This window comes from Jaculus jaculus, chromosome 4 (assembly GCF_020740685.1).
Source record: "Jaculus jaculus isolate mJacJac1 chromosome 4, mJacJac1.mat.Y.cur, whole genome shotgun sequence".
In the NCBI taxonomy this organism is placed as follows: Eukaryota; Metazoa; Chordata; class Mammalia; order Rodentia; family Dipodidae; genus Jaculus; species Jaculus jaculus.
Genome location: NC_059105.1, coordinates 160,839,069 through 160,853,565, shown reverse-complemented (window position 1 = coordinate 160,853,565; position 14,497 = coordinate 160,839,069). Strand labels below are relative to the sequence as shown.

General features: G+C 35.3%; 1 protein-coding gene across 10 annotated transcripts in view; it reads left to right on the top strand.

Annotated features, from left to right (window-relative positions):
- Positions 1–14,497, top strand: part of Stxbp5l (syntaxin binding protein 5L) — a 265,174-nt gene that overhangs the window by 142,368 nt on the left and 108,309 nt on the right. For all 10 annotated transcript variants that reach the window (XM_045147811.1, XM_045147808.1, XM_045147806.1 and 7 more), the window contains exons 15-17: positions 8,470–8,510; positions 9,674–9,891; positions 11,821–11,990. In XM_045147811.1, coding sequence (XP_045003746.1) covers positions 8,470–8,510; positions 9,674–9,891; positions 11,821–11,990 — 429 coding nt within the window. The remainder of the gene's footprint in view (positions 1–8,469; positions 8,511–9,673; positions 9,892–11,820; positions 11,991–14,497) is intronic.

Here is a 14,497-nt window from a genome sequence, read left to right as displayed (position 1 = left end):
AAAGATTTATGTAGTCAGCAGTGTGTATATGTATATGACTGCATATGATCTAAACAGTTCTTATATCAGTTAGAGAATGTAGTTGTAATGAAGAGTTACAATGCAGGTAATTTTCCTCAAACCAATTATTACTTTAAAATTAAAAAATCAAATAAAAAATCATTATGAAAAAGAGGAAGAACTATAGGCCAAGAACATAGAGAATATCTTTAATAAAATCATTTAAAAAGTGAAGCATAGCTAAATATAAACATGAAATATTAAAAATAATGAATTCTGTTAATGGGATGACAAAGTATATTTTTCTCTAATTTTTGCATTAATTACAACTAAGAACCCTACCTCTTATGTATAAGTAATTAGACAAACATAAAATAACTGTAAAATATGATGTTACATCATACTAGCTAGGGCTCCCAAGTCCCAAAGGATGTCATGGTGATGAGTTCCTTCTATCTCATATATCCCAGAACTAGAACTGCTAGCTATTAACCTGGAATGTGAATGGGCACCGACAAAAGCAAAATGAATAAATTCTTTTAGCCAACAATAAACAATAAACTAATCAACAAATACTAATAAATATTTCACAAAATATCCCTACTTATGTCACATAACAAACACACACACACAAAACAAAATAAAAACAAATTTTAAAAAACCATGATTCGATCTTATCCCAGAAAAGATCTAGTTCAACTCCCCTTCAGAAAAGGCAGAATAGAGACTTGAGCCTTAAGTTCCACTAAATGAAAATTCTCTCTGTTGATGTCAGTAGACACCACATAAGTGGCAAGATTCCTTGCATTATCCCCTACCCATTATGTCATTGAAAGTCAGGTGAGGAAATAGAGAAGAAAGGGAAGGGGGGCTAGAAAAGTATTCAAGGAAATAATGGCTGGAGGCTTAACAAATTTATCAAAACACATGAACCTACAGATTCTGCAAGATGAGTGAAATCCAAGAAATCATACCAAGATACATTATAATCAAACTTGTAAACACTAAAAAAAAAAAAAAGATTTTAAAAGCCACACACAAGAAGTGACCTCTTACCTTCAGATTCATACCAATAAGCTGAATGAAAGAAAAATTTTCTTCAGAAAATCTGGATATCAGTGGGGAAAGCATTAGTTTTTCAATGGCTGAAAGAAAAGAAAATCTGTTAGCTCAGAAATCTATGCCCAGTGAAATTTCTGCTAAGAATTATAGAGAAATCAAGACATTTTCAAATAAAGGAAACTATTAAGTATTTGTCAACATTAAGCCAAGGGACATTCTTTACATAAAAAGGAAGTGAAACAAAAAGGAATTTTGGAATACCAAGAAGTAAGAAAGAGCATATCAAACAAAAGTATGTCTAAATATAGTAAACCATTTTTCTCTTGGGTTGGGTTTTTTGTTTGTTTGTTTAATAGGGCCTCACTCTATCCCAGGCTGACCTGGAATTTACCATGTAGTCTTAGGCTGGCCTCAAACTAAGCGATCCTCCTACCTCAGCCATCCTAGTCCTGGGGTTGAAAGTGTACACCACCATGCCCAGCTTCTCTTGGCTTTTTTCCTTTATATTATTGTTTTTAAGGCTTTTTTTTTTTTAACAGAGCACAATACAACTCTTTATTTATTCATTTGAGAGAAAGAGAAAGAAAGGTAGAGAGAGAGAATGGTCATTCCAGGGCTTCCAGCCACTGCAAATGAACTCCAGATACATGTCCCAACCTATGCATCTGACTAACATGGGTCCTGGGGAATTGAACATGAGTCCTTTGGCTTTGCAGGCAAGTGCCTTAACCGCTAAGCCGTCGCTCCAGCCCCATTATTATTATTATTATTATTATTATTAATTAGCAACATATTTGTATGGATACATCATGTGGTGGTACCCTCTTTTCCCTCATCCCTGCCCCCATTCCACTGGTGACCCTCCTCAGTGGGGTTGCAGGTATTTCCAATGGAGTTATGCATTGTGGGAGCTGAAGTCAGTTATGTTTTGAGGAGGAGGCACTGCCTCTGGGCATGATGTCTCAACCTATGGCTCTTACAATATTTCCACCCCCTCTTCTGCAAAATTCCCTGAGCCATTTTGGATGAATTTTAAGTCTACTTCAGTGATGACCTCTTAGGAACCTCTGGATTTCTGCTTTGGTATGTGTTGAGTTTCCTCAGGGTCTGTATCCTTCACCCTGGTGCTAATTATCGGGTTAAGCATGGAAGCAGCACTCTTGCTCATCTCCCCAATTCCTCTGTGTTTGCAGCTGTGGCTTGGCTGAAATGCAAGGGGTAGGTTTTCTCTTTGGGTCTCACTACCTTCTGAAAATAACAGATTCTCCAATGAAGAGAGAAATCAGCACAGTTTAAATGGGATAAGCATCATGAATTTAGGGAGAATTTAATGCATGTAGTCCCTGTTTTAGCCAAAGACTAGTGAGAGCTTGACACTAGAGATCATGATCTTTGTCTCCATAGGATTCTGATCTGGTTCACAATTCCAGATATGGGTTCCTTTACACTGAGAAGACCTTTTAACCAATCAGAAAGCTGTAGTTTACCTACTGGGGCTGTGTGCAACTATTGCACTGGCATGTACATTCTGTCAGGGTGTTTGCTTCTGAGTAGCTTAGACCTCTGGTTGCTCAGACCATTGTTGGCCATTTTCCGTCAGTAACTCATGCAGCACTTTCCAGCACAAGACAGGCTGTCTTGGGACTTGCTGTTTTCCAAATTCCAGCCAGGTCTTTCTGTGCTCTACGTCGGCATAAATGGGGTCTTCAGCAATAGGGTCTTAGCTCTTCTCCCATTAAGGGGCAATCTGTTGGTTCTGCTTATGGTATATTTGTGCAGAAGCTTTAAAGCTTCATGATATCCTTTTGGTTGAGTGATTGTTTAATGTCCTGGGCTACTGGGGTTTTGTTCAGGAAGTCTCCCCACTCCTATATCATGGAGCGGTCCTCCAATTTTTTTTCCAGTAGAAGTTTCTGGTTGTATATTAAAGTTGTTAATCCATTTGCGCTTGATTTTTGTGTATAATGAAATGAATGGGTCTAGTTTCATTTTTCTACATATGGTAATCCAGTTAGTCCAGCATCATTTGTTGAAGTGCTGTCTTTTCTCCAGTCTACATTATTGGCACCTGTGTCAAAGATCAAGCAGCTGTAGTTACTTGATCTAAGGTCTGGGTCTTCAATTCTGTTCCATTGGTCTGTTTCTCTTTTTATACCAGTACCATGCTATTTTTGTTATTATAGCTTTGTAATATAGCTTTAGATCAGGTATGGTAATACCTCCAGAGGTGTTTCTTTTGCTGAAGATATATTTGGATTTGTGAGGACTGCTGCCATTCCATATGAATTTTGAGATCATTTTTTCAATCTCTGTGAAGAATGATGTGGGAATTTTTATTGGTATTGCATTGTTTTGGGCAGAATTGCCATTCTCGCAATATTAATTCTACCTACCCAGGAACATGGGAGGACTCCCATGCTCTCAAGTCCTCCTTGCTTTCTTTCTTGAGTGTTTTTATGTTTTCATTATATAAGTCTTTCACATCCTTGGTTAGTGTTATTCTAAGGTGTTTAATTTTTTTTCTGAGGCAGGGTCTCACTCTAGCCCAGAGCTGACCTAGAATTAACTATGTAGTCTCAGGGTGGCCTTGAACTCATGGCAATCTTCCTAGCTCTGCCTCCTGAGTGCTGGGATTAAAGGCATGCGCCACCACACCCAGTTGTGTTTAATTTTTTTGTTGTTGTTGCTACTGAAAATGGGACAGCCTCATGGATTTTTTTTCTTTGTATATTTGTCCTTTGCATATAGAAAGGCTACTTATTTTTGTGTGTTGAATTTGTATCCTGCCACTTTGCTGAAGGAATCAATCACCTTTAGAAGTTTTGAGATGGAGACTTTTGGGTCACTTACATGTATAGGAGCATGTCATCTGCAAATAGGGCTAACTTGACTTCTTCCTTTCCAGTTTGAATCCCTTTTATTTCTTCTCCTGTCTTTTTGCTTGGGCTAGGACTTCTAGTACTATGTTGAAGAGCACTGGTGAGAGTGGACACCCTTGCATTGTTCCTGATCTCAATGGGAACTCCTTGAGTCTTTCCCATTAAGTATTATATGGACTTTATATATAGCCTTTATTGTATTGAGATATAAACTCACCTATTCTCTCCAGCATTTTGATCATGAGGTGGCCTTTGTATTTTGTCAAAGTCCTTCTCTGCATCAATTGAGGTCATCATGTGGTTCTTATGATAAAGTTTATTGATGTGGTCTGTTATGTTGACCAATTTCTGTATATTGAACCATCCCTGCATCCCTGGAATGAAGACTACTTGATCAAAGTAGATAATGCTTTTGATGTGTTGTTGAATTCAGTTTGCGAGGATTTTGTTGTTCAGGATCTTCGCATCTAAATTCATCAGGGATATAGGCCTGCAGTTGTCTTTTCTTGTATCTCTGTCTGGTTTTGGTATTAGGGTGAGCTTCATAAAAGGAGTTTGTAAGGATTTTATGCTCTCCAATTATGCAAAGCAGTTTGAGAAAACTTGGTTTCAGTTCTTCAATGAAGGTTTGATAGAATTCGGTTAAGAAGCCATCTGATCCTGGACTTTTCTTTTTGGGGAAGTTTATTATTACGTTTTCAATCTCCATTGATGTGATAGATTTGTTTAGGAGATTAACCTGCTCTGAGTTTAGTTTTGGTACATGGCATATGGCTAGGTATCCATCCATTTCTTTCAGATTGCCCAATTTTTTGGAGTAGAGGTTTTAGAAATTAGACTTCTCTTGTTTTGCTTGATTAAATTGGCCAGGGGTTTATCAATCTATTTTATTTTTTCAAAGAACCACCTCTTTGTTTAATCAATTTTTAAAATTGTTTTCTTGGTTTCCAATTCATTAATTTCTCCTCTGATCTTATTTCTTTCTGTCTGGAGCTCTTAGGGTTGGATTCTTCTTGTTTTTTGAATGCTTGGAGGCAGGCAGTTAGGTTATTAATTTGGGATCTCCCTGTCTTTGTTATGAAGGCATTTAGTGTTATGAATTCCCCCCTTAGGATTACCTTTATTGATTGTGCCCCAAAAGTTTTGGTAGGTTGTGTTTTCATTATCATTCAATTCTAAGAATTTTACAAGTTATCTTTTGGTTTCTTCTATAACCCATTCATTGTTCTAAAGTGTATTATTCAGTCTCCAGAAGCTGGTGGCATTCTTGATGTGTCTCTGTTGTAAATTTCTATCTTTAAAGCATTATGATCTGATATGATGCAGGAAGTTACTTCAATTTTCCTGAATTTATGGAGGCATACATTATGACCTAATATATGGACTATGTTCAGGAAGAGTCCATGGGCTGCCAAGAAGAATTTGTATTCTATAGAACTGGAATGAAAAGTTCTGTAGATGTCCTTTAGGTCTAGTTGATCTGTGGTGCTGTCGAGCTCTGTTATTTCCTTACTGATTTTTCTGGTTGGATGATCTTTTGATGGAGTATAGAAGTCTCTGACTATGATAGTGTTGGTGTTTATTTCTGTTTTGTTTTCAAGTAATTTTTGTTTTATAAACTGTGGTACACCTAAGTTTTGGTATATAGATTTATTATTGCCCTCATATTCTCATGTGGGATCATGCCCTTGATGAGTAAGAAGTGACCTCCTTTGTCCTTTTTAATTACTTTTGGTGTGATGTCTATTTTTCCAGATATAATAATATGGCAACACCTGCTTGTTTCTAATTTCCATTTGCTTGGAATATCATTTTCCATCCTTCACCCTGAGGTGGTGTCTGTCTTTAGTAGTGAGCTGGGTTTCTTAAAGACAGCAGATAGAAGGATCCAGTTTTTTGATCCACCCTGTTAATTTGTGTCTTTTGATATGTGAGTTAAAACTGTTAATGTTTAAGGGCTGGAGAGATGGCTTAGCAGTTAAGCGCTTGCCTGTGAAGCCTAAGGACCCCGGTTCGAGGCTCGGTTCCCCAGGTCTCACGTTAGCCAGATGCACAAGGGGGCGCACGCGTCTGGAGTTCGTTTGCAGAGGCTGGAAGCCCTGGTGCGCCCATTCTCTCCCTCCCTCTATCTGTCTTTCTCTCTGTGTCTGTTGCTCTCAAATAAATAAATAAAAAATTAAAAAAAAACTGTTAATGTTTAAGGTTAAAGCTGTGAGGGTTGATTTAATCTCTGCCATGATGGGGTACTTTATGGTATTTGGTGCTTTCTTGTGTTTTGTACTTTTTTGAGCCTGGTCTAGTTTGGTTACTGTGATCTTCTTCTTGTAGGCTCTTGAGATTGGTTGTTTGACTCTTTGGTATGAAGTTTTCTGTGAAGTATTCTCTGTATGTTTAGCTTTATGTTCATATAATGATAGAGTTGACTTTTCTCATGGAAAGTTTTGCTTTCACCATGGATTATGATGGATACTTTCTCTGGGTACAGTAGCTTTTGCTAGAAGCCATAGTTTTTTAGACTTTGAAGTGTTCCATTCCAGGCCCTTCTGACTTTCAGGGTTTCCACTGAGAAATCTGAGGTAATTCTGATGGAATTATCTTTGTATGTAGTGAGTTGTTTCTCTCTTACTGCTTTTAACACTCTCTCTTTGTTTCCATTGTTACGAGTTTTAACTATGATGTGCCTTGGAGAGTTTCTTCTTTGATGCTTTTGATGTTTTGTGAGCTTCTCATATCTGGATGGGCTTCTCTTTTGAAAGATTGCAAAAATTTTTTCCTTAATAATTTTGTTGACTATGTTTTCTATGCCTCCAGTCTGAATTTCCTCTCCTTCAGGTATACCTATGGTCTGGATGTTTGGTCATTTTAGGAGATCCCACAGTTCCCTCCTACTCTGTTCACATGATTTTTTTGAACTTAATAAGGTTTTTAGACTCCCTATCAATTTCTTCTGTCTTGTCTTCCAGGTCAAAGGTTCTGTCTTCCACATGAATAATTCTGTTAGTGAGAGTTCTAGAGAGGTGTTTGATTTCTGTTTCTGTTGTGTTATTTTGCCTCATGTCTATCTCTTTTTTGAGGTATAATTTTAGTTTGAGGTCTTCTGATGCTTACTGGAATTCATTCTTGCATTTGATCAAATCTTCACTAAGCTTAATCAATTGGTCATTATGATCTTCCACTTGTTGACTGATCTTCAATCATTTATATCTTTTTTTTTTTTTAGGCTTCTAAGGTTTTCTTCAATTAAGTTAAGCCTAGTGTAAAAAGCTGAGCCCTAAGAGATAATTATGTTCAATTTCCTTTATGCAATTGTTGGGTTTTTGATGTCTTACTTCCAGTTCAGCAATTCTTCTGATCAGGGTCACATTGATTGTTGTGTTTTCATTTTGGGGTTGAATTTCTGTTTATTTCTTTATGATTTCATTGGAGGCTTCCATAGTGATACTAGGAATCATTGATGGAGATCTCTGTTTTCTGACTTTTGTTGTTTTTTTGCATCATGTTATACCCATCTTTGGGAAACATTTTATTCTATTGAGGGGAAAGCAAGTATTTGTCCTTGTAGGATCTTCAGTGGGTGTTCTATGTTAAATGTGAACCAGACAGGTGTACAATGTGGTTATAATCACAGATGTGCAGACTGTGGTGATTGCAAGTACATCAGATGAACCTGGGAAACTGGGAGCTTTGGCATACTCAATCCACTTGCATGTACTCTTCAGCACATGGGGACCCGCTGGTTGGGGATCCAGGATCTGGGAAGCTGGAGAGTTGGGGGCAAGAGGCCCACTCCTACAGTGGTCCATGCACCCTCTGACTTAGGAGAACAGGGATTGGGGTACCCTGGAGTCAGTCAATCAGGAAATAAGAGAAAAAGGCTTGTTTCCACAGCCCACATGCAGAGACCAGGCTACCCCAAGGCAGCAGCAGGATTATGGGGATCAGGGAACTGGGAGGTGGGGAACTATTCAGAAGCTCTGGCCTACTTGCTCCTTGCACGCACCCTCCGGAACAGGGGATTGGGGAGTTGGGGACCCAAGGACCTTTCAATCAGGAAGGTGGAGCAAGGGGCCTGCTTCTACAGCAAGATCACAGGGTCCAGGAAGCCCCAAGCTGGCAGCAGGAGAACCCATGGGGACCAGGAAAGTGGGAGAAGGGGGGGGAACAGGGAGATCTCTCCTACTCTACACCCTCCCAAGAATGCTTTTATATTTTTATAATAAAAAATTATCTCTTATCTTTTTAACTGAATGCATAAAATTTTATTTTTGAAGTAGTTCTCATTTTTCACATGCCATTTTTACAGGGTGCATGTGAAACCTGACAGAAAAATCTAAGGGTTGTTGTTTTTCTCAGCTTTAGAATTTAGAGTATTGGTTAAAAACAAACCAGTGTTTTGAGCTTAGAAATGGTTTATTCATTGCAGTGATATTTTCAAATCACAATCTTATAACACTAATACAAGTTGTTATGCATTTAATGACTTTTTATTTGGTATACTTTAATTAATACTAATTTATTTTTTATCTAGTCATGCAGATGGATCAATAAAATTTTGGGATGCTTCGGCAAGTAAGTTTTAAGTTTATCCCCATAAAACAGAAAACACTTCGTTAATTCTTATGGCCTTCCACAACTTTTTAATTTGGATAATATTTCAGAAATATTTTAGCAAAAATATATGGTAATGTTACAAAAATCCATTTTCTGTATTTTAGATCAGCTTAAAATATCTATTCTACTTTTATTTTATAATGTAGAACAAGTAGTCACTCTGTTAGCAGTCCTATCTATAAGAAACATGGCAAATCAGAGAGGTGCTAAGTTGGGGCTGGAAGATGGCTCAGTGACTAAAGACATTAGCTTACAAAACCTGACAACTCAGTTTGATTCCCCAGTACTTAAATAAAGCCAGATGCACAAAGTGGTACATGTGTCTGGAGTTTGTTGCAGTGACAGGAGGCCCTGGCATGTCCATCCATTATTTCTCTCCCTCTGTCCATTTCTCTCTTTGTTTGTCTCTCTAAAATAAGTAAATATGTTTTTTAAAGTGCCTTTTTTTTTTTTTTTTGCAGATTAACTAGTCAAGGAATTTTCTTTGCTTTCCACCTATGAGGTCTTTGCTAGGTGTTTTTATCCTTCTGGTCTCAAATGTCCATTCCCACTCATCTTGTGAGGTTCAAAAGAAATTATGTGACAGCAGAAAATACACCATCAAATAAATAGTGAAAACAGTTTGTAACCTGGAGTCTTATGTGATTTATATCTGATCCTTTCTTGACCAGAATCACTCAAGATAGTTCCTAAATTGGTTATAAGTTTGTTATCTAAACTTGTATAGGGGGACAGTATCAACCTCTTATCTAGCATTCAAATGGGAAATAGAGCTCCTCTAGAAGAAAATTATCTTCTGGATTTTCATTGTAAATTTTCTTAGCTCTAATGCTCACCTTGGTAAACAAGGATAATACCCAGATCAGCACTTTTCTCATAATTTTATGGGTAAACTAATACACATTCTTTGACATGTAGCATATGTTCAATAAATGTTTTATCATTCCCTATTATTTCCATCATGATAATACTGACGTACGATCATGACATTGATTACTAAATACATGTAATTTCCCCTATTTGGGTTTTACTTTTGTGGCCTTAAAATACATTGAAAAAATTTAACAACAACTAATACTTAAATCCAAATTAGAATATAACTATATTTCAATATTTTATAGTAACATTGCAGATGCTGTATAAGTTAAAAACTTCAAAAGTGTTTGAAAAACAGAAGATAGGAGAGTGCAAGCAAACATGTGAAACTGTAGAGGAAGATCCATTTGCCATTCAGATGATTTACTGGTGTCCCGAGAGCAGAATATTTTGTGTAGCAGGAGTCTCTGCATATGTCATAATTTATAAATTCAGCAGGCATGAAATTACAACAGAAATAGTGGTAAGTTACCTAAGATTTATCTTTCATATGTAACAGTTACTAAAAAAAAGCAATTATCATTGATTTGCAATGCTACTTGGTATGCTTTTAAACCAAGAATACAATGGATAGCCACCATTACAACTCACAGGACTTCCAGATTTGTTGTTACTTAATATAGCATACTGAAATCAAAATAGCTTTCTAACAAAACTTCAATGTAAAAATAAACTCTATTTTAAATTAATCTTCCTATAAATTTAACATCATGTTCTCATTTTTCTCTGTTGTTATATCTTTGTATCTCTTTGATATTGTATCTACCTGGCCAAAATAAGTCAATTACATCTAAATATTAATTGTCAGTATTATAATCTCAGCATTACTTTATTATTTGCTTCTTTTTTGATTATAAAAATTATATATAATGATGATAACAAATGTTTTAACTATATATTATACAGTGTGTCCTTATACATACACATAAAATGCTTATAAGCCATATGTAGTTTTGATTTATGTTTAAATGTAACATTACTTAGTCTTGTTCTATTTTTTTAAGTTTAACTAATTTGTATTTCCTTGTCAACTAGTTATCATAGATGATTATTAATCAAATATAATAAGGTTATTTTAATGGCTTTCTACTATGTAGCAGCATTTTTGTATGCTAAAATTAATTATGAGACTACCTTGCCTAATCTCAAATAGAAGAAATATTCTGATTATACAATTAATGATGTTCTTATGAGATAAATGTAAGTTAACTATAATTTTCCTATTCTTTCCCATATATTTTATCATTTTATAAAAAGATAAAGATTATTTCATATGTGCCTGAGTATGTTTTATACCAAGTGACATTAATCAGTCTGTTATAACATTGAAATCTCAGTCTTTAAAATCTGGTATATCTAGGTTTTAAAAATGTAGTTCTGAGCAGTCACAAGACTGTTATGCAGTAGTAATGTTTGGATACAATTTAGTTTCATCATTCACATAATTGTGTGAAACAAAAGAAAAAGAAGAAAATAAAAGTAAGGTGGAAATACTAATACCAATTTCATATGGGTCTTATGATTACAAAGAGACATTAGGGCAGTATCTTGGTAGATGCTTAATACTTGATTACTATATTATCACTACTAGAGGATATTTTGTCTTTTAAAGATAATTACTACAGCTGGGTGTGGTGGCACACGCCTTTAATCCCAGCACTTGGGAGGCAGAGGTAAGAGGATTGCCCTGAGTTGAAGCTACCCTGAGATTACCTAGTGAATTCCAGGTCAGCCTGGGCTAGAGTGAGACCCTACCTCAAAAAAAAGAAAAAGATAATTACTACAATAATTTTGGTAAATATTACTATTCTCATCCAACATTGACATTTTTAAAGTAAATATTTCAATCTCAAAAATGTGCTCTTTAAATTGTAAAGCAATTATTTATTATAAAAGTCAGTTTTGATTTAATGCAATCATATAGGTAAAATTCTAAAATAGTTTATGTTTTAAAAAAATGAACTATCAGATTTATCTTTACTGGTAGGTATTTTTCTTGTAGTTCTGAGGAATTAAAAATTTGTGATTGCCGGGTGTGGTGGCGCATGCCTTTAATCCCAGCACTCGGGAGGCAGAGGTAGGAGGATCGCCGAGAGTTCGAGGCCACCCTGAGACTACAGAGTTAATTCCAGGTCAGCCTGGACCAGAGTGAGACCCTACCTCGAAAAATAAAAAAAATAAAAATAAAAATAAATAAATAAATAAAAATAAAAATTTGTGATTATTTGTGATTGCCATTGAATGTTCAATTTGATTCATTATTTAATTCATCCTGAGATACTTTTCAACTTTAGTATGTTTAAGTTTAATTTATTAATCTAAAAATTCTGTATAATTATAAAAATTTTAGATACATTATCATTATAACTTAAGTTAAAACTTTGTTTTTAAGTCCTTAGAGGTACGACTTCAGTATGATGTTGAAGATATTATAACCCCTGAACCAGAAACAAGTCCTCCGTTTCCAGATCTCTCATCCCAACTTCCTTCAAGGAGTCTTTCCGGGAGCACTAATACTGTGTCTAGTGAAGGAGTAACAAAGGACAGTATTCCATGTCTCAAGTAAGAGCTGTACCAAATATTAAAGCAATTTTACATTTTAATCACATAATTCTTGGACACTGCTCTTCTCTCAGGTTATTAAGTGGTTTACAAAGGCATCTTTTTTTTCTTTGAACATTCATAAAAAGAACATAATATTTTCACCATTCATTTGCTTATTTATATATATATTTTTTTCCTTCCTGGAAAGAGTCTAAAGAAAACATGACTTTGATTTAATGGGAAGTTTGGCAAGGCAAAAATTTGGCCAGTTGGTTAATATATCCCAATTGAAACAGTATATTTATGGAATTTCTTTAGTCTTTTAGGAATTAGAAAGGAAAACCTATATTATGCCTACTATAATATACTATATAATAATAATAATAATATAATGGAAAAACAATCTCTTGATTGCTAGAATATTACATACCTTTTATAATTTTTATTTGTTAATAATCTATTGACTCAATATTATTTAAACAAAATTTAGCACCCTAACCAAATAAAGACTAAGGCTAATGAAGCTATAGTAAAATTTACTAACAGCTTGGAGAATTAGCAAGAATTTTTGCTAAATCTATGAAAATTTCTATATCTATTACTTAAAGAACTTTAGATAGCTTGTTTCTGCATTTCTTATGCAAACATATTTGTAAATTTTAGTAATAAGTTTTCAACAACAACAAATATACAATTAGTAGTAATCCTTAGTTTTCTTTCTTAGGCTTTTATTGTGATTTAAAAAGTAAATATAAGCATGTATTAATATGAGAAACTGCAACAGGAATAATCATATAATTTTAGCTAATGAAATATTATGCCACAATTTTATATATTTAGGTTTTCCTTTATATCACTTAACTTCATTTAATATAAATGAAAGGAAAATCAGAAAGTGAACAGAAAGTTTGAGAAAGCACTATAATTTTGCTTGATTATAAATCTTCTATTTACCTTTTTTTGTATAAAATGTAAAAGAGTTTAAGATAGGGATAACAGAAAAACAGTGAAATAAACAAAAATCTGGTAGTAGAAATTTAGATGGCAGTATGATTGTTGGGATGTAATAAGATTAACCTGAAAATACTGGAGACAATTTTAAGGACAATTAAGAACCAAAAGGAAAAATTCACAGTAATCTTATATTTTGGGATAAGTGCCTAGGGAACCAAATAGCAAAACTATTCTAAGTATTGTCATTCCATGAATTACATTATATGATGAGTACTTCTTCAGTTGCAAATAATACATGTTTTGCTAACTTTTAAAAATATTTTATTTATTTTCAAGGAGAGGGAGAGAGAGAAAGAGAATATGGGTGCACCAGGGCTTCTGGCCATTGCAAATGAACTCCAGATAAATGTGTCACTTTGTGCATCTGGTTTTATGTGGGTACTAGGAGACCTAACCTGGGTTGTTAGGCTTTGCAGCAAGCCCCTTAACAGCTGAGCCATCTCCAGCTTTCTGCTAAATTTTATGCTGATATTTGTCCCTAAGTCTCTTTCTTTCACTGCAGTTAAACTCCTGAATATCCATTAGCTATTACATAAGCATTTTACCTAGCCAACTTTGCTTTTAGCAGTATTAAACTTTACCAATATATACATGTTTGTGCAATTACGTGACTTAAAAATTTTTTTGTTTATTTTATTTATTTACTTGAGAGTAACAGAGAGAGAGAGAGAATGGGCATGCCAGGGCCTCTAGCCACTGCAAATGAAGTCCAGACGCATGCGCTCCCTTGTGCATCTGCCTAACGTGGGTCCTGGGGAATCAAGCCTCTAACCGGGGTCCTTAGGCTTCACAGGCAAGCGCTTAAGTGCTAAGCCATCTCTCCAGCCCCTACCTAATTTTTTTCATTTGTTCCTATATGTGTGACTAATGAACAGTCATCATATTTAAAGAACAATCTGAATGAAGTAAGGGAATTAACCAAAGAATGTCTTTGGTGGAAGAATCTTCTAGGCACAAAGAACGCTAGAACAAAGGCCTCATAGTGCTTGAGATTTTATACACACACACACACACACACACACACACACACACACACACACATATGTGTATATATATACATATATATTATATTTGTTTTTTTGAGGTAGTATCTCACTCTGGTCCAGGCTGACCTCAAATTCACTATGTGGTCTCAGGGTGGCCTTGAACTCATGACGATCCTCCTACCTCTGCTTCCCAAGTGCTGGGATTAAAGCCTTCTGCCATCACACCCGGCCTGCTTGTTATATTTAAATAATTAGTTCAGTGTAGCTAGAGCTAAGAAAAGGGTCAAGATAGAAGGAAATGAAGTTACATGGGTAATAGAAGGCCAATTGTAGGCTATTTATGAAGGTCTTGCCATTTACTCTAAATGGGAAGTCACTGTAAGGTTTTGAGTAGAAAGTAACATTATTAGGTCTAAATTTTAAATAAATCAGTTTAGTAGCTGTGTTGAAAATGGATTTGAGGATGGAGGGAAGGGCAGATGGCATGAGACTAATTGAGAAGCTATTTGAGTAAACTAGTGAGAG